General features: G+C 43.4%; 1 protein-coding gene and 2 long non-coding RNA genes across 3 annotated transcripts in view; 2 read left to right on the top strand and 1 right to left on the bottom strand.

Annotated features, from left to right (window-relative positions):
- The first annotated feature begins 416 nt into the window (after positions 1-416).
- Positions 417-18040, top strand: part of LOC145422992 (NACHT, LRR and PYD domains-containing protein 12-like) — a 436730-nt gene continuing 419106 nt past the window's right edge. The window contains exons 1-4 of the mRNA XM_080295027.1: positions 417-426; positions 819-1214; positions 1334-3122; positions 4633-4809. Of these exons, the coding sequence (XP_080151153.1) occupies positions 417-426; positions 819-1214; positions 1334-3122; positions 4633-4809 (2372 nt within the window). The remainder of the gene's footprint in view (positions 427-818; positions 1215-1333; positions 3123-4632; positions 4810-18040) is intronic.
- LOC145425263 (uncharacterized) lies at positions 4819-7864 on the top strand. Its single transcript, XR_013905918.1, has 2 exons — positions 4819-7212; positions 7244-7864. It is a non-coding gene; the product is annotated as an uncharacterized LOC145425263 (long non-coding RNA).
- On the bottom strand, positions 9203-13042 carry LOC145425257 (uncharacterized). The gene is made up of 2 exons (XR_013905912.1): positions 12711-13042; positions 9203-9585 (listed from the first exon to the last, which is right to left on the bottom strand). It is a non-coding gene; the product is annotated as an uncharacterized LOC145425257 (long non-coding RNA).

Genomic DNA, 18040 nt, shown 5'->3' with positions numbered 1-18040 from the left:
TACAGGGACCTGAAGAGAGAGAACCAACAAAATGTCATGGCTAACAGAGGAACTCAAGCACAGACTGAGTTCTGACAAACAAAAAGGTGACAGTTTATTTACCAAAGGGGTGAACCACAGTGCTCTATATATGTACAGTGAGTTGGGGAGGGGGTCCAGGGCTCCAGGGAAAAGAGGGAAGGGAGTCCACACTCACTCCTCTTCAGTCACTCTTGTCCTGCTCTCCACTCACACAGCCACACACAGGAATCACAGGTAAGCGTCTGTAACCAGGTCCGGGGAAATATTTACTCAAAGTATACACAAAGTTAACCCAACTGGTGAATTAAAAGAGAGATTTCTTAGCAAGGAGCTGAGATCATGAACACAGGAGGGTCAATGTCCCAGCGACGAACTGCTCCATGCCGCAGCGTTAAATGGTTACCGGTAAGCCCAGGTGAATCAGCAACAGGTGGTGTAATCATCATAACTGTGTGGACCAAGAGCGAGAGGCCATTACAAGCTCCACCCAGGCAGGCAAAACGCTAGCAGGAGAGAGCAAAACATAAAACCTGAAAAGCCATCATGAGCCAGCCAGAGAGACACAGAGTTTATACTAGAAGAGAAACCTGCTCATCTTCATCATGTTTGTTTAAATAGAGAAAATCAGAAGTCTCTGTGTGTCAGACCACGGCTCTACACAGACACTTCTAAGCTGCTTCAGAGTGAACTGACCCAGATAATCTGCACACAGCGGCTGTAAAACAGTGAAAGTCATAACTGTCTCTCTGATGGAAAGCTTTTATTGTGAAGTCAGGAAGTCTGCAGGAAGTGTTGAGTTTGTATTCATCACTCAGTGTTTAATGAGACAGGCAGACAGGAAGAGCAGCTCATTAGTGTTGATGAAATCAAAGGAACTGTGAGGAACTGCAGTTTGGTCACATCTGGATGTTTTTCACTGACAGTAAATGTTTTAGTGATAAAGAAATGTGTTCACAGAGAGAGGAAGAGGAGTGGTGTTTGTGATGAGGAGCAGCTGTCCTGCTGTGCTTTGTGTCAGGACGTCCTGAAGGATCCAGTCTCTACCAGCTGTGGACACTGGTTCTGCAGACAGTGCATCTCCTCATACTGGGACCAGTCTGCTTCATCGGGAGACTCCTCCTGTCCCCAGTGTGGAGAAAGATCCAGAAGCAGAGCTGGACTGCAGACAGCCAGTCAGAGCAGCTGTGTACAAAGTAAGACTGAACATCTGTCTGCTGATGGACTCATTTCTGAAAACTGGACTTCTTGTGTTGTTCAGACATTGAAGAGTTTTCTTTCTCTTTAGTCTCATTGTTTTTCTTTCTTTCAGCAGATGTTGGTCTGCAGGAGGTTTTAGATGAACATAAGATCAGTCTGAGGAGGAGATGTGAACGTGTGACTGAAGGAAGTGATGAAACAGGAAGTAGAACCCTCCTCAACAGGATCTACACTGAGCTCTACATCACAGAGGGACAGAGTGAAGAAGTTCATACCCAACATGAGGTGAGGCAGCTGGAGACAGCTTCCAAGATGGACGCCCTCCATGACGCTCCAATCAGGTGCCAGGACATCTTTAAAGCCTTACCTGACCAACAGAGACCCATCAGAGTGGTTCTGACCAACGGCGTGGCTGGTGTTGGAAAAACCTTCTCAGTGCAGAAGTTCACTCTGGACTGGGCAGAGGGCTTGGAGAACCAACATGTCAGTGTGGTGGTTCTGCTTTCATTCAGGGAGCTGAACCTGATCAGAGATGAGCAGTACAGTCTTCTGGAGCTGCTCCATGTTTTCCATCCAACATTACAGAAGGTCACAGCAGAGAAGCTGGCTGTCTCTCAGCTTTTGTTCATCTTTGACGGCTTGGATGAAAGCAGACTTTCATTGGATTTCACCAACAGGAAGCTGCTGTCTGATGTCACACAGAAGTCATCAGTCAGCCAGCTGCTGACAAACCTCATCCAGGGGAATCTGCTTCCCTCGGCTCTCGTCTGGATAACTTCCCGACCCGCAGCAGCCAATCAGATCCCTCCTACATGTGTTGACAGGCTAACAGAAGTACGAGGCTTCACTGACGCCCAGAAGGAGGAGTACTTCAGGAGGAGATTCAGTGATGAAGAGCTGTCCAGCAGAATCATCTCCCACATGAAGACATCCAGGAGCCTCCACATCATGTGTAGTATCCCAGTCTTCTGCTGGATCACTGCTACAGTTCTGGAGCACATGTTGACTACAGAGCAGAGAGGAGAGCTGCCCAAGACCCTGACTGACATGTACTCACACTTCCTGCTGGTTCAGACAAAGAGGAAGAAGAACAAGTATCATGAGGGACGTGAGACGAGTCCACAGGAGCTGACGAAGGCTGATAGGAAAGTTCTTCTGAAGCTGGGGAGGCTGGCGTTTGAACATCTGGAGAAAGGAAACATCATGTTCTACCAAGAAGACCTGGAGCAGTGTGGTCTGGATGTGACAGAGGCCTCGGTGTACTCAGGAGTTTGTACAGAGATCTTCAAAAGAGAGTGTGTGATCTTCCAGAAACCAGTCTACTGCTTTGTTCATCTGAGCATTCAGGAGTTTCTGGCTGCTGTCTACAAGTTCCACTGTCACACCAACAGGAAGACAAAGGTGCTGAAGAACTTTTTGGGAAAAAAATACAACAAGTCCTCTCTGGATGATTTCCTGAGCAGAGCCATGTATAAATCCCTCCAGAGTGAAAATGGCCACCTGGACCTGTTTGTTCGCTTCCTTCATGGCCTCTGTCTGGAGTCCAACCAGAGACTCTTAGTAGGTCTGCTGGGTCAGACAGAGATCAGTCCAGGAACCATCCAGAGAGTCATCAACAACCTGAAGGAGATGAACAGTGATGAAATCTCTCCTGACAGAAGCATCAACATCTTCCACTGTCTGATGGAGATGAACGACCTCTCAGTACATCAGGAGATCCAAGAGTTCCTGAAGTCAGAGAACAGATCAGAGAAGAAACTCTCTGAGATCCAGTGCTCAGCTCTGGCCTTCATGCTGCAGATGTCAGAGGAGGTTCTGGATGAGTTGGACCTGCAGAAGTACAACACATCAGAGCGGGGACGACAGAGACTGATTCCAGCTGTGAGGAACTGCAGAAAGGCTGGGTGAGTCCAGATGTGATCATTAACATCATTGATCAGTGTAGGTTAGTAGTTTAATTTTGAAAATAAAATCAGATTGTAACCACAAAGTGTTTGTGTCCGTACGCTGCAACCTTCCACACCATTCCTTTATTGTACAGACTCAGCAGCAGCTCCATGGATCCCAAATCCAAGAGTGGAGAACAGATTTGAAGTGTGTCACATCCATGCAGTCACAGCTGTTTCCACCATGTTTCCACTGATATTAATCCTGTTCAATGACACGTTTCATATCAGTGAATATGTTCTTTAGGACGTCCACTGACATGTTTAAGTGTCCTGCTGGAAATCACTCAAATCATCCATGAAATCCATGAAAAATCCTTTTAGTGTTTCTAACTTCACCCTCTGTCCTCTCTCTCTCTCCATCCTCCTCACTGCTTCTTTCACTGATAATCACACAAACATTGTATTCAGCTACAAAATAACACAATAATATCATCTGATGATCATTATTATAAGAGCAGGATCCATATTTGATATCAGAGTAACACACTGCTTGGTTATGTGCAGTCATCATCAGTGACTGTGGGTCAAACAGAAGCTCTCTGATTGGTTGCTGACCTTGGTCACCTGTCCACTCTCACCTGTTTGTGTTTGCTCTCTCTTTGCTGTCTCCATCCTCTCTCTCCTTTCTCTCCCTCTCTGTCTTTGTACGTCACTCAGGTCCAATGGAAACAGTGACATTTACAAACCAATCAAAGACAAACTGATCCATGTCAGGTTATAACAATATTCAAAGTGAATACAGGCTGCTGCTGGACACAGACAGGTAACATCATTTTGACTTGCTGTCACCTGGATCTGGACTCATAAACACTGAAGCCCTGAACAGGAATACAAATCATTTTCTGCCAACTAGCGACACAGCAGCAGATAATGGCTCAGAAAGCTCAAATGAGCCAATCATTTCTGTGTTTAGTTCCCCTGAAATCAGATCTGATATCAGCAGCTCTGAGTTCATTCATCATTATTGTCCAGTGATGAGATTTCTGCTCCGTTTGGTAACAGTCAGCAGGTTTTTCCTGCGTGTGGACGTGAACAGTCGTACCTGACAGCAGGTAGCAAACAGAGATCATCTTTCCAGCTGGAACTCTTCACTGAGCTGAACTCATTCAAAATGTTCTGGAGTCAAAACAGGAAACAGTCCAAATGTGTGTCTTCACTCTGACTCTGGATCAGATCTCAGTGACAGACTGTGGACATTATGGAAGCCTAAATGTGACACCATCTTCCTCCTTCATCTGCAGATTAAAGCCAAACAAAGATTCTCATTAAAAGTCTGCAGGTCTGAGAGAGACTCAATCGTTGTGTCATGTCAAACACAGTAAGAGGAGCTGAAGCACAGATGTGAAGAGCAGATTCATCAGATTATGACCTCACTCTGTTTTGTCTTCATATACATTCAGTCTGTGTTTATAATGCAGATTTTCTGCTTTTGTAATAACACATTTTATATTTTCTATCATCACAGACTGACTCAGTGTCGACTCTCAGAGTCTCACTGTGAAGTTGTGGCCTCAGCTCTGAAGTCCAACCCCTCCCATCTGACAGAGCTGGACATGAGCAGAAATAAAGACCTCCAGGATTCAGGTGTGAAGCTTCTGTGTGCTGGACTGGAGAGTCCAAACTGTCGACTGGAGACTCTGAGGTGAGTTCACTGACTGCGGCTGTTGTTGTTTTTCTATATTTCAGGTCTTTGATGTTTGAAACTTTCTTTAGTTCCTAAATGTTCAGGATGTGTCTGAAGACAAATGTGAAGAAGTTTGAGTGCTTTCAGAAATGTTGTCTTTCCAAACGACTGAACAAGAGTTTTTCCTTTTGGCTCCAAACAGAAGTGACAGACTTGAGCAGGGTTCATTTAAAGGCTGACAGAAGTGGAGTGGTGACGGGGAGATGTTTGACAGGACAGTGTTTCAGCCTCCACAGGTTCATGTTGTGCTCCATCAGTCAGTGAAGATGAAGTCAGTGCTGATGAGGCTGTAGAGTGTGTGAGGGATGTGAATGAGGATGATGAAGATCTGATGATAGCAGATAAAAACAGGCTGCAGAGACTTTGAGCCATACAGGGCACACAGTGTGTGTACAGAACAGCTGAAATCATTATGGAGGCCTCACTGGGATATGGAAGCATCACAGTACAGCTTCAGTGAAGCATTAAAGTCTCTGATATGAGATGAGAAATGAAGCAGCCAGAGCTTTTTCATGAGTGGAAATCCACTGTGACTGTGAGCTGCTGCTACAGCCTCCAGATTAGCCAGCAGCTCATCCTGCTCAACATTTTCTCACCAACTTTAATGGAAGTGTGATGTTTTCAGCTGGAGTGATAGTCAGGGTGGCCTCCCTCTCCTCTTCTTCTCCTCTTCCTCTTTCCTTTGTAAAGCCACTTCTGCTGCTTTCATTCATTTGGAAGTCCTGTAGCTGAGTTTGGGAGAGACTAACAGCCTCGGCAGCAGAGGGGAGAAAGGCTGTAACTGTTGGGTCTGTGTTTCCACAAGCCCCGCTAATTCTAGAGACTTATTCATCATGAAGAAAACAAGACAGTCGATCGATCCATTACTTGCGCAAGGGAGGCCTCGTCTGTGTCCAGCACGACAATGACCCCAATGGTGGCCTCGTCTCGCTGCCTTTTATTGACAATCCTCAAACAATAGTTTACAAAGCACCTCCCCTTGCAACCCCCCTTTGGTTACATAGACAAGGCACTGTATGTAAGTGTGTGTGTGTGTGTGTGTGTGTGTGTGTGTTACCTCCTGCTGACCAAAGGGTCATAAACCCAGGAAGTTTACATCAAAAGAAACAGATCTTTCAGATAGGATGTATCTACAATAAAACCTCCCCCAGCACAGAGTGGTTGGAGAGGTGGTCAGGATCAAAGGAATGGCTTTGATCCTACTGCTTAAACTAAGACTGTACAAATTTAAGAAACACAATGGCAACATTCAACAATTAGACTTAACATTTCCCTCCTTTTTGTCATTGTTCTTAAATTTCAACTTATGCACCCTTTGTTTGGACTGTGTCAGTATAGATTTCATTCATACACAGTAAACTACATCCTATACATAAGCAAATCAGTATCAACAGTCCAAAAACAGGAATTAATTTTTTCAAAAGAAGATGCCACCAAGGACCAGACGGTAACCAAGCTATCCAGCCTTGTGGCGGATCTACTCCTGTCGTGCAATTCATTATGTATTTCTTCAAGTAAACAACTGAATGTCAAAGGTCAAACAAGAAGAATCATCATTCTCAAAAATCATATGTCACTACAATCCAACTGTATACAGACATAGGTATTTAAACGCATCAGTTGACTTTATTGTTTGTCCATATGGCTCTCAGCTAACTTCAAAGCTGCAGCCTGGTCAACACCCTTCTTTATGACTCCTATCAACCCCCCAAATCTTTTCACTGTAGGCATCCTGTGGGGGTTAGAGTCAACTGGTGAATTATCTGCATTTACAACTCTTCTCCTGTCCTGTTGTCACCACAGAAAAAGCTTTGTAAAGGAAATTGGATCAAGCTGTTTTGAACTTCTTGGCTCGAAACCTCAAGTGTTCATGATGTAATGTAGACAAAAGGCTTCTCTGTTTACATCCTTCTTGCAGAAGACAAAAGAATAGGTGATGTTGCCATGTTCCATGGTTGATCTCCAACTTGGGCTAATCCATTGTCCTTCATACACATAGGCAATTGGCCTGTTTCCAGTTCGTTTAGCTGTTCAATGTCCTGCAACAAGTCATATTCTTTGAGTCAGACGAGCAGGTCTGTCTCACCAGAGCAGTTCACCTTCCCAGCTACTGGTGAATCAACCTTCCATTCAGGTTCAGAGCAGTTGAAAAGTTGGCAGTGTTCCCGGATGTGTTGCTAAAGCAACCAGACAAACTGCCTCGCTCTCAGTGATGCTATAGGGCCACAGTCCAGAAGAATGTGTAGCCAGTGGCATCACAAGCATAACCATTGGTCTCATTCTTTATGTGAGCGGTTGTGTTCTTAAACTGCCACCAGTAGTTGTTGAAAACCCATGCTGGTACTGGGTGTGGTTTGCTCTGTTCCAGTGCGCTCCCTGTCATCCCACTCAGGGTCCACAGGCACAAGAAGATGCACAGCACATTCCCAGCCATTCTGATGAGTACCTGTGGCTCAGTTGGTTTCTTCACCGGATTGAGACGAGGGGCCCTGGAGGCTTTCCCCCCCCCTTTGTTCCCGGTCTTCCTGCCACTTACTCCGAGCTGGCCTGGATGTGTGTCACCTTCTTGCAGTGCGCTTGATATATCCAAGTGTTCCTTCCAGCAATCTTCACTGCTGTGGTCGTCGTCAGCAGCATCCGATATGGACCTTCCCACCATGGACTGGACCAGCACTTCCTCTCCATGGCCTTATCAACATCCAATCTCCAGACTTCAGACTCTGCTCCTGCGGAGAAACAGAATCATCTGGCAGATCATTTGTTCTCATGACTACTTTACTTTTAAACATTTTCAAGCATCTAATCTGCTAATACGCTCTCTCTTCTGCTTTTCTATCATCACTACAGAAGACTGGAACTCTAAATGCTCTAACATGTGTAATCTCAAAGAGTCAGACCATTCTCTGTTGGAGTAATCCTCATGTACTTATTCTATACAGTCTAACCATGTCCTGCCTGTCTTCCTAAATCTTAACTTTACTATTCCATTAGTTCTCTCTGCCTGCAAAAGTTTTTTTTTTTAAAAAGTATTTAATAATCCTAGAATGAGTATAACGACTGCTCATTTCCCTCCTGTTTGAGACATGGCAAAGCCAATGGCTCAAAATAGCAGCAGTCTTATACAAATTATCAGGCAGTACTGGTTTATCACACAGATAAAAAACATCATCCTGCAAGCTTGCTCCCTCTGTAAGTCACAACTGTTTTCCTGCTGTAGGTGAGTGGGCCTGCATGTCTGCTGATGCTGTACTGATAAAAGGTTAACACCATGTTTAACTACAGCTGCTTCTTTTGTGATCTTATCTGCAAAAACTTTCCCTAATGCAACTGGATCTTTCCCTCACATGTGTGCTGCACATTTACAAACGGCAATTCTACTGGTTAATAACACTGCCTCCAGCAGATTTTGCAAGAGTTTGGTGTGTTCTGCAGGTTTCCCTGTAGAGGTTGTCACACCTCGTCTCACTCACTGCACTACAAAGAAATGTACAGTAGCAAATGTATACTGCCTATCAGTGTATATTGTCTCTCTACAGCTTTACACACTTCCGTTAAAGCTAGCATCTCTGCTGCTCAAGCAAATATGAAACATGCTAGTTGTCCTACATAGATAACTCTCTCTCACTGTCTGCTACAGTAAAACGTGTTCTAGTCTGTCCCTCTGCTGTTGTAAAACTCAAACCATCAGCAAACCAAACCTTTCCCTCAACGAGTGGCACATCTATTAAGTCATCCCTCAGCTTACACTTCTTCTCCTCGCGCTCTCTACACTCATGAGAAGTGCCCTCCTCCGTTGGCAAAAAGGGTTGGACAGATTCAGAATTGTGCACCACTTTATGGTAATATGTGTGGTTGTGAGAGTAACATTAAAGACAAGTGTCTTGTAGGTGTCAGAAATGTAAGTTTAGTCTGCAGTAGTAGACATCTACCTCGTGTGGAACTAACAATGTCAAAAGGTGAAATAAACTATTGAAACATTGTACAGCTTAAACTGCTGCACATACTGATCTCACGCATGGAGGTAAAGCACGAGCAACTAGAGCTAATCTTTTAGGATAGTAAGTTACTGGCTTCACTTGTGGAAAAAGTGCTGTTAGTTATTTTACAGTCACCTGGCATTTGTGCTGTTCACAGAACCACAAGTCCATCGCTGGACCTCCTCTGCGCTGTCACTTTCTGGAGCTTGGCACGCTCCCTCAGGTTCCATTTTCCAACGCTGCTGAAGATTTAACCCTAGAACACTATCGCTATAAATAGTAACACGATCACTAATGCCGGGTGATTTTTACCCGATATAATATAACCAATGAAAAGTAATCAAATATATCAAAATATGACAACACATGACAAATTAGAGTGGTCTTCTTTTACTTTCAACTGTGCCATGTCTAACAAAATGAAAAATAAAACTCCTAAAACAAAATAATGACTCTGGAAAGCTGGTCTTTGGTCCACCCATTCCTGGGACATTTGAGACTTCCCTGGTGATGGCACAGGCTCCTCGACACGCAAACAGCTTAGTTGTCTTCCTTAACGTCAACGTCGAAACTCTTTCATCTTATTTAAGATTTGCTGTGCAAAGTCTCCTCGTGACGATCCTTTGGAAGACCAGTAACACAGCTCTCTGTGCTGAAGGTGATCTCCGATCCTCCTGAAAACTCTCTCCTGGCCTCAGCTTCCATCTTGTGGACGATCCTCTCAGTCACTCCTTCTCGTCATGGCACCTCACGATATCTACAAATTAAAAAATGACACTCCTCTCGCCACACGGCTTTCGCCATGTGTCAACTCCCCAATGAGACATGTACAAGAGTGTTGCACAGTCTCCCTAAAACAATCTCCAAGGTTTGTCCCTTGGAGCAGCTTCACTCCAAGCTGTAACCCTGTGTAAAAACATTAGTCAGTATTGAAATGTTCAGCTTGTTTAGCTCCCAGCTCCTGTATCCTAGAAGACAAAGTCTTAAAATTAAAACAACTTCACATTTGCAACCAACTATAGATCATAAGAGTAATAAAGTATTCAGCATCACAGAGACAAGTATCATTGCAGGTTTATTCTAAACTCATTAAACTCCTACTTTTCCCCATAATTTGTTCCAAATTATTTAACATCTCACCGTCATTCCACATTGTAATCAGTGACGTCCCTTAAGTTTGTTACTCACCATGAGCCCAACAGTGTGGTCAGATAATGGGCCCCGATGTAACTATTCTGTAACCACTGCACATCTGTTCAATTGTCACTCGTCTGTCTGTGCTGAATCCTTTACAAGCACTCTTAAAGAAAAACAACATTAGCCAAACACAAGGTTCATCCCGGTTGTCAGGTGTCGGCCATCCAGATTCCAGAGGAGCTGTGAAAAGTCATAAAGTTAACACTCGCTGTGGAAAAAGTAACAATGGTCTCATCACAGTATGTCTCACACTGCATTCATTTCTTCCCTGTAACATTCTCTCAAAAACACAGTGTAATTTCATCATCAACATATAGCCTGTAACTACAGTTCTCTTCATACAAAATCTCAGTAATCCTGTGGTAGAGAAACATCATTAAGTTGTGTCCTGCTGTAAACCACATGATCAAATCACATGATTAACCATCTGCTGTAAAGAGAAATGTAAATGTTAGCGCTGCGCAGGTGTGTACACACTTTCTCACAGTAATCTCTGTGAGCAACACAAGGTAGTGAATGACACACACATGGTAAATTCACAGACATAGAATTTAAACTAAAAAGGTTAAATTTTCAGAGTTCACATAGTCATGTGACCCAAGTTTCCTCCTGTGGTCTCCTTCTGCTCCTGCAACAGAGACACACACAGAGACACATCCACACCTTTGTCAGGTGGGGGTTGACTTCACACAATGGTGTTAAGTCAGTCAGTCTTGTCAGCTTTTGTCAGTCAGTCAGTTTCCCATTTATTTTAAAACTCTTACTCATTCACTCAGTGATTCCTTCTTTTGCTAATTGTGGAAATTATCGTCGCATCCGTTTCCACGCTCAGCAAAACAACGTCATTTCAAAAAGAAAAATAATTTAGACTGGATTTTCTCGCTGAATCCTTTTGGACAGGAACTTGTCTCAAATAAGTGGATTTCTCCTGAGCCCATTTTAATTTTGGAGAAGCTCACTTTGCAACAGTTTTCTCGACGACGCTTCGATTCTGATCGTGCTCAAACAGAGATCATCAAACAAAACTTTCAGTGCACCATGAAAGTAACAAAATAAAAGAAAGAAAATAAAGGAAATCAAAGGAAAGAAAGGCCTTGTTTAAGTCATGACACGTGTTCTTCATGCCAGGGGGATAAATCGTCACAACCCAATTGGCAGGCTCAACTTAAATAACAAAAGACAAATCAAACAGCCAGTTTAATCTCAAACATTCATCCAATCAGCCATACACACAACATACAGCATAACCCTGTTGTCTTAGCACATAATAAGTTTTAGTTCTCATGTAACTAAATGTGTGCCATGGTAAAACTTCTTCACACACCAGAAACTCACAATCAGCTCACTCAGCTCACTCATTTAAGACCTCTCATCTATGATGCAACCATCTGTCCTCCTATAATATTCAGTCCACTAGTCTATGTATCACTTTCATCTTACTAGTGACTTGGACAAGATGACAAACAGAATCTCATGCTTAAGATGCTGTCTGGTCTTCATGAGTATCATTTATGTGTAAATGCATGTAGGGTTAGTATAGTTACTGCATTTTCAGTATGTTTTTGTGTTCTTCTCTCATCACACTTTCATTATTCTCATCACTGCTTAAAACAACACACATCTCTCTCTGTTTTTTTTTCTTTAACTGTACTTTTCTCCAAAACAGAAAATAGCATTACAGCTGTTTCAGACTTAGAAACACCAAACACTCTTCGTGCTATCATTCATCCACACAACTATTTTATTTCTTTTTGTCCACTGGGCAGGTGACCTGCAGAATCACGTCTGCCCCAGCTGGATACCTTTCACACACACCATGACGTCAGACACACTCACGGACTGGATCAGGAGAAAAACTTTCTTCATCTTCACACTCTGTTACAGAAACACCATATGTTTTTTTGTGTGTCAGGGATGGATATGCAGTTGTAACGTTTGTGTTCACTAACTTTACTTTCTGTTTCCTACCCTGCCCAGTCTGTCTTGGACTCAATGCTTCTCCCAATGTCTCTCCATACTCAGCCTCTGCTCTCTCACGCTCTTCTCTGGCTCTACTTTCTGCTAACATTCTTGCTTCTCTCCTCTTCTGAACCTGCTCCAGCCACAACTTAGCAATTGCTAACTGCAATTCCTTCCTCTGCTTCGCTTTACCTGTTTTACCAGCTACACTTACAGCTATTCTTTCTACCAGCATTTTACACTGAACTTCCACTAATGTCCCTTCAAATCCACATTTCTTACGCCAACAACCTACATACTGCGTGCTGCCTGGTAAAAATTTCTCCATAAATTTTAAATCTCCTTCTAAGGCAGACTTACACATTTTATTCTCCATTAACAATCAGCCACACTCACGCAGACCACGTCTGGCCCGCACACACACAACATAGGCCTATCGCTTGCGTCTGCACGCACAGCTAGTGCTCTCTGTTGAAAACTCTCAAACGCCCCATATGGCGGAGAATTCAACCTTCGGACACTCTCTAACGCCCCAAATGGCGGAGATTCCGGACTCCTTCACGGCGGAGACGCCGAACCTAGGTTATCTCCACGCCCCAAATGGCGGAGAACTCTCTACGCCCCAAATGGCGGAGAAGCCTGCGTCTCTCTCACGCGGCTAGCGCGCTCCCGGACTCACGTTTAACGCACAGCCCGTAGCCGCTCTCTAAGGCCTTCTGTACTCACTGTTTGTTTACGTTCATGGGAAGAGCCTCTGGATCCCGTCAATCGTCATCCATCCCGAGGGGAGGTCAGGAGCAAACTTCCCGGCCTGGTGGCAAGCCAAAAACACCAGGGCTTTACGTCAATCATCCCAGACGTTGCGGTGGCGTCCTCTCCCTCTCCTCGGTGGATGCAATGTGTTAGGCTCCGGCTCCGAAGGACCAAATAAATGTTGGGTCTGTGTTTCCACAAACCCCGCTAATTCTAGAGACTTATTCATCATGAAGAAAACAAGACAGTCGATCGATCCATTACTTGCGCAAGGGAGGCCTCGTCTGTGTCCAGCACGACAATGACCCCAATTATTGACAATCTTCAAACAATAGTTTACAAAGCACCTCCCCTTGCAACCCCCCTTTGGTTACATAGACAAAGCACTGTATGTAAGTGTGTGTGTGTGTGTTATGTGTGTGTGTGTGTGTGTGTGTGTGTGTGTGTGTGTGTGTTACCTCCTGCTGACCAAAGGGTCATAAACCCAGGAAGCTTACATCAAAAGAAACAGATCTTCCAGATAGGATGTATCTACAATAAAACCTCCCCCAGCACAGAGTGGTTGGAGAGGTGGTCAGGATCAAAGGAATGGCTTTGATCCTACTGCTTAAACTAAGACTGTACAAATTTAAGAAACACAATGGCAACATTCAACAATTAGACTTAACAGTAACACCACCACTTTACTCTGTTCTACCTGTCACATCATTTTATCAGGAAACAAATATGCTCATGTTTTTACTATGTTTGTCTTGAAGATGTAAGAAGATCACATGGTGCTTTTTATTATTGTGTTGGTTTGTTTCCTGTCTCTTGGATGGAGCCCAGCTGTGCGTGGCCCCTGGGCCTGTGGTCAGAGTGTGTGCTGGATAATCCGGCCCAGGATGAGGCCAAACTGACATGGGATGAAATGTCTGTCACATAATTGAGCTTTGTGAGAAATGTACGACTTTAATGTGAAACATTCAGAGTTTTTTCTCTTGTTGTGTTTGAAGCAAAGTTACAGAGGTTTGATTACAGACACAGCTGAGAGTTTGTAATCTGTCATCATTTTAAAAGGTTTACATTTCTTCAGTATATCCACATTTGCAGCTGGTACCTCAACCTCCACTTGTCCAACACAACTGCTGTCCACTGCCTCCATGACATTGTGATTTTGCTGTTGGTCTTCTGTCAGATCTTCATCAATCACTTCTGCACGGGGCACACCTTCAGACTCTGCAGCTGCATAACGAAAGCCTGTAAGATAAAATTAGACATAAGGTAAATGTACACCAATATTCCAATGACAGGTGTGTGATTCATCTGGAAGTTATGTGCGGATTAGTGTACAGTGATAGCAATTTAGTATGTTTTTAGAGGGGGGGGGGTTGTTTACCTCCGATGGGTGCTCTTTTTCGCTTCCGTTGCGTACGCCTTGAGTGCCGGTCCGAGTCTGATACAGGTATGTCGTCATGCCCCATGTGCAGTGTTGGTGCCCAGTCTGGATTTGTTACATCCATTTCATATGCTGGTTTGCCTGCAATAATGCCAAATCATAAGCTACTCAGTCGAGTAGAGAGAGAGAGAGTTTTGATACGTGAGAGATTTGTGACGTTTACCGTGTTTGGTCTCAAGTTAGTTTGTTGTCTTGTGTATTTAGTGTGTAGCTGTTGTTTTGTTTTGTGTGTCAGTTCTACTAGTGATCGTCACAGTTGCTGCCTTAAAGCCAACAAAGGCAGATTGCAGTGTAAACGCTGAGTGACACACCTGCTGTCAGACCTGCAGGTTTATCCCTGTGCTGTTCTCATATGTGTTAGAGTGACACAAACTATTGTTTGACACCTGATTGTTCTGTAAATAGTTTGAAATGATTATATGAAAAACGTCTGAGCCTTGGCTGCATTTTTTGGTAAATAGTACCATATAACTTTGTTGTTTGCAAAACGTGTGCGTATTTTTAAAAATGTCCAATCTCTATTTGCATTTCAAGTTATGAAGATGATTCGTTAAACATGTGTGTGGTTTTTACAGTCAAAATATCACTTTCTACTTGTATTTTAAATTTTGTCTGAATTTAGATAAATTGTGCTGATACAGTTGGTCAAAATGAGAAAATAACAGATTGGCAAGATGAACTGTTTTTAAAGGTAAAATATAGAGGCCACATCAAAAGTAGTCAAGAAGGGTTAAAGGCTAAAAGCAAAGTTGTCACCAAGTACTGTTTATATTTGTGTGTATTGCTGCAGCTTTTTTGAGTATTAATTTGGTGCCTTTGTGTGAAATAATGGTATTGTGAGTGATCCATATAGTCACAAAGAATAGCCACTTGTTTCTGTGCTACCAAAGTTCCCCGGCTTTCATTCAAAATGTGTTTATCGTCAGCACCTGCACATTAAACTACTTAAACATTATAAATGTCTTCAAGCTCACACTGAGGCCTGTGGGGTACTATCAGCCACTGAGACAGTACACACATTTATATGTGTTTGTATATGAATATTTCATACTTTAAGACTGCCTGTTTATTTAAGGGAGATGAACAAAATACATTGGAATTGTACAAAATAATATCATGGATGATAAATTAAATAGATTTTAAGTAGATGCTTGTGCATTCTTAAAGTCTTATATGTTGAACTGAACTATGTGATCTGTTCAAAGCCTTAATCTTAATTTGAAGTGAAATGTGCATTTTGAGTTTATACACTATGTATATAAGGCGACCGTTTCCTTTTGCAGTATTTTTGTGTGGTGTACTTTTCTATGTCTTAACAAAAGGGGAACAAAGGTGTTTAAGTTCACCTAGGATGATGTGTTTTAATTTTCACATGGTTTTGCTTGAATTTGACCCTGACAAAGGCGTATGAACTCTGTCAGCTGTTTGGAGTTTCCATTTTCTAAACTTCTACATTCTGAACCTTCTTCAGCTCTGAACAGATGATGAAACACTGAATGATTTCAAGCTCACACTTTGTCTAATAAACTTACATCTTTCATTCTTTATACAGATTGTGGGACTGTGGTTTGTCAGAGATCAGCTGTGATTATCTGGCAGCAGCACTGAAGTCCAACCCCTCCCATCTGAGAGAGCTGGACCTGAGTGACAACTACAAGCTGCAGGATTCAGGAGTGAAGCATCTGTGTGGTTTCCTGGAGAGTCCAGGATGTGGACTTGAAACTCTGAGGTCAGTCAGCATGTTTTAGTTGTGCTGAGATGAATATGATGTGAAAGTTGTGCTGACACTAAACTGCAGACATCAGGCTGATATTATACTGATCCACACTGAGGATCTTCATGGTAAAGTCTGTTTTCTTCTTCTCTGGTTTAGTCCATTGACTGCAGCAGAACAATGTTCACATTTCAAACCTTCAAAGAAGAAGAAAAATCCTCCACTGGATAATTCACTGTGAAACTCTCCAACTCTTCATTCCACCTTAAAGTCTGTCTGACACTGAAATCCAAAGCAAAATGTGCGTTTGCTTTACAGACAGCAGTCCAACACAAACATACACACATCATCCAAAACACAGTCCAACATCCAAATCTCCTCCACTGCCAGCATGAATGATGGGAAAGAGAAGGAGGAACACTCTGACATTCAGGGTTAGAATGAGTTTCATGAAGCAGACTGTGAAGATCAAAGCTGCATTAGAAAGCTTACATGAATGAATGAGTGGACAGAAGTGGACAGAGATCATCTGAAGCACTTCAAAGGCTTTAAATCAGCACATTTCTCTTTATTCTTTATCAACTCTGTTAGTTTCTCTCAGTTTTCTGTGGAATGAAGCTAACAGCAGGCTAATAAGATGCTGACCAATAGGTTTCTATTAAAGGTTGTAATTTGTATATGAAAAAGTGCTTTGGCTCAGCAGGGATCAGCTTACAGGTAGAATACAGCTGCTGGATGGGATTAGCATGTCATAGCTATCTACCAAACTGCTAACTGGGGGATTTCAGGCCATCTATGGATCATTTTTGCTAACTGTTTATTCAGCTTAGGCTCACAGGGCTGCAGCCTGTGCCCTAGCTGTCATAGGGCAAGAGGCGTGGTCCACCTGCACAGGTGAGCAGTCCATCACAGGGCCAACAGAGAGAGACAGAGAAGCACTCTCTCACATCCACACCTACAGCCAATTTAGAAGCACCAATGAACCTAAGCAGCATTTCATTGGACTGTGGGAGAACATCCAACCTCCACAGAAAGGCCAACAAGCTTCAACCTACAACCTTCTTGCTTTAAGGCACTAGTGCCAACCACTTTTCCCCATTTCAGCCCAAATCCTGCATCTTCCTGTTTCTGACTCCAGGCCAGCTCCACTAACACTTTCTCATCAGACACTGCCACCTAGTGGAGGAAGTCTTAGTCCCATTTGAAGCTTCAGATTACAGTTAGTTCCTTTACAAAGAGGTGGAGGTGGTGGGGCCACAGCACCATCATCACTGAGTGCCATAGGACACTTAACCTTTGTTTCCATATGCTGGGAACTTCCTGTTGTTCCAAGGAGGACTGGAAAATGTGTGAAAATCTCCCAGTCAGTTCCTCACAGCACACTTCAATCATTTCCCTCCCACAGCATCAGGACCAGGGCTTTTTCTCTCTTTGGTCCCACTAAGAGATTTCCACACAAACACCTCATCAGTGGGACTCTCAGAGCTACCAGCCCTTTGCTACAATCACAAAGCTCTTCATTGAAATCAATGATATCAAAGCTGGAATCAAATGAGTCCAAGTCTTCTGCTGATTCAGCATCACATTCATCTTTGCTCCTTGTTCTGCATCCCCACCATGGACTTCATTCCTTTCCAAGCCAGCCTTGAGTGTCCTTTATTCAGCTCATCCTCTGCTTTACTTTTACACCTGATTTTAGCTGCTTTATCTCTCTTTCAACAAGTTTCTGTGCCTCAATCTTTTTCTTCTCTCCCTCATAACAAGACAGCTTCTTCTGCCTGAGAACATGTTGGAGTGATTTACTAATCCAGGGCTGCTTATTGGGGAAAATGCTTCCTGTTTCCAAAGTAATCCCCATTTTTCCCAGAAAGAAATGTAAGTAGAAATCGATGATCTAAGTGAGAACATGAGCCTTTAACAATAGCAGCAAAATATCTCTCCAATCTCAATACTCCCTCTCTCGACCTCTGGAACACCAGAGGTCACAATACATTGTGTTGGGTCACTCCTCGGCCCACTCACCTGCTTCCATGTCCATCCATGGCATCGTGGACATCGGGGTCACCACTCCCGCTCTGACCCTCTCTAGCCGTCCTCTGGCTCAGCAAATCAGACAACCTCATGTCATCTAAGTGGTCCAGTAATAAACAC

Source organism: Astatotilapia calliptera, chromosome 3, assembly GCF_964374335.1.
Source record: "Astatotilapia calliptera chromosome 3, fAstCal68.1, whole genome shotgun sequence".
NCBI classification, from domain to species: Eukaryota; Metazoa; Chordata; class Actinopteri; order Cichliformes; family Cichlidae; genus Astatotilapia; species Astatotilapia calliptera.
The sequence above is the reverse complement of the archived record's forward strand: the minus strand, read 5'-3'. Positions and strand labels throughout refer to the sequence as shown.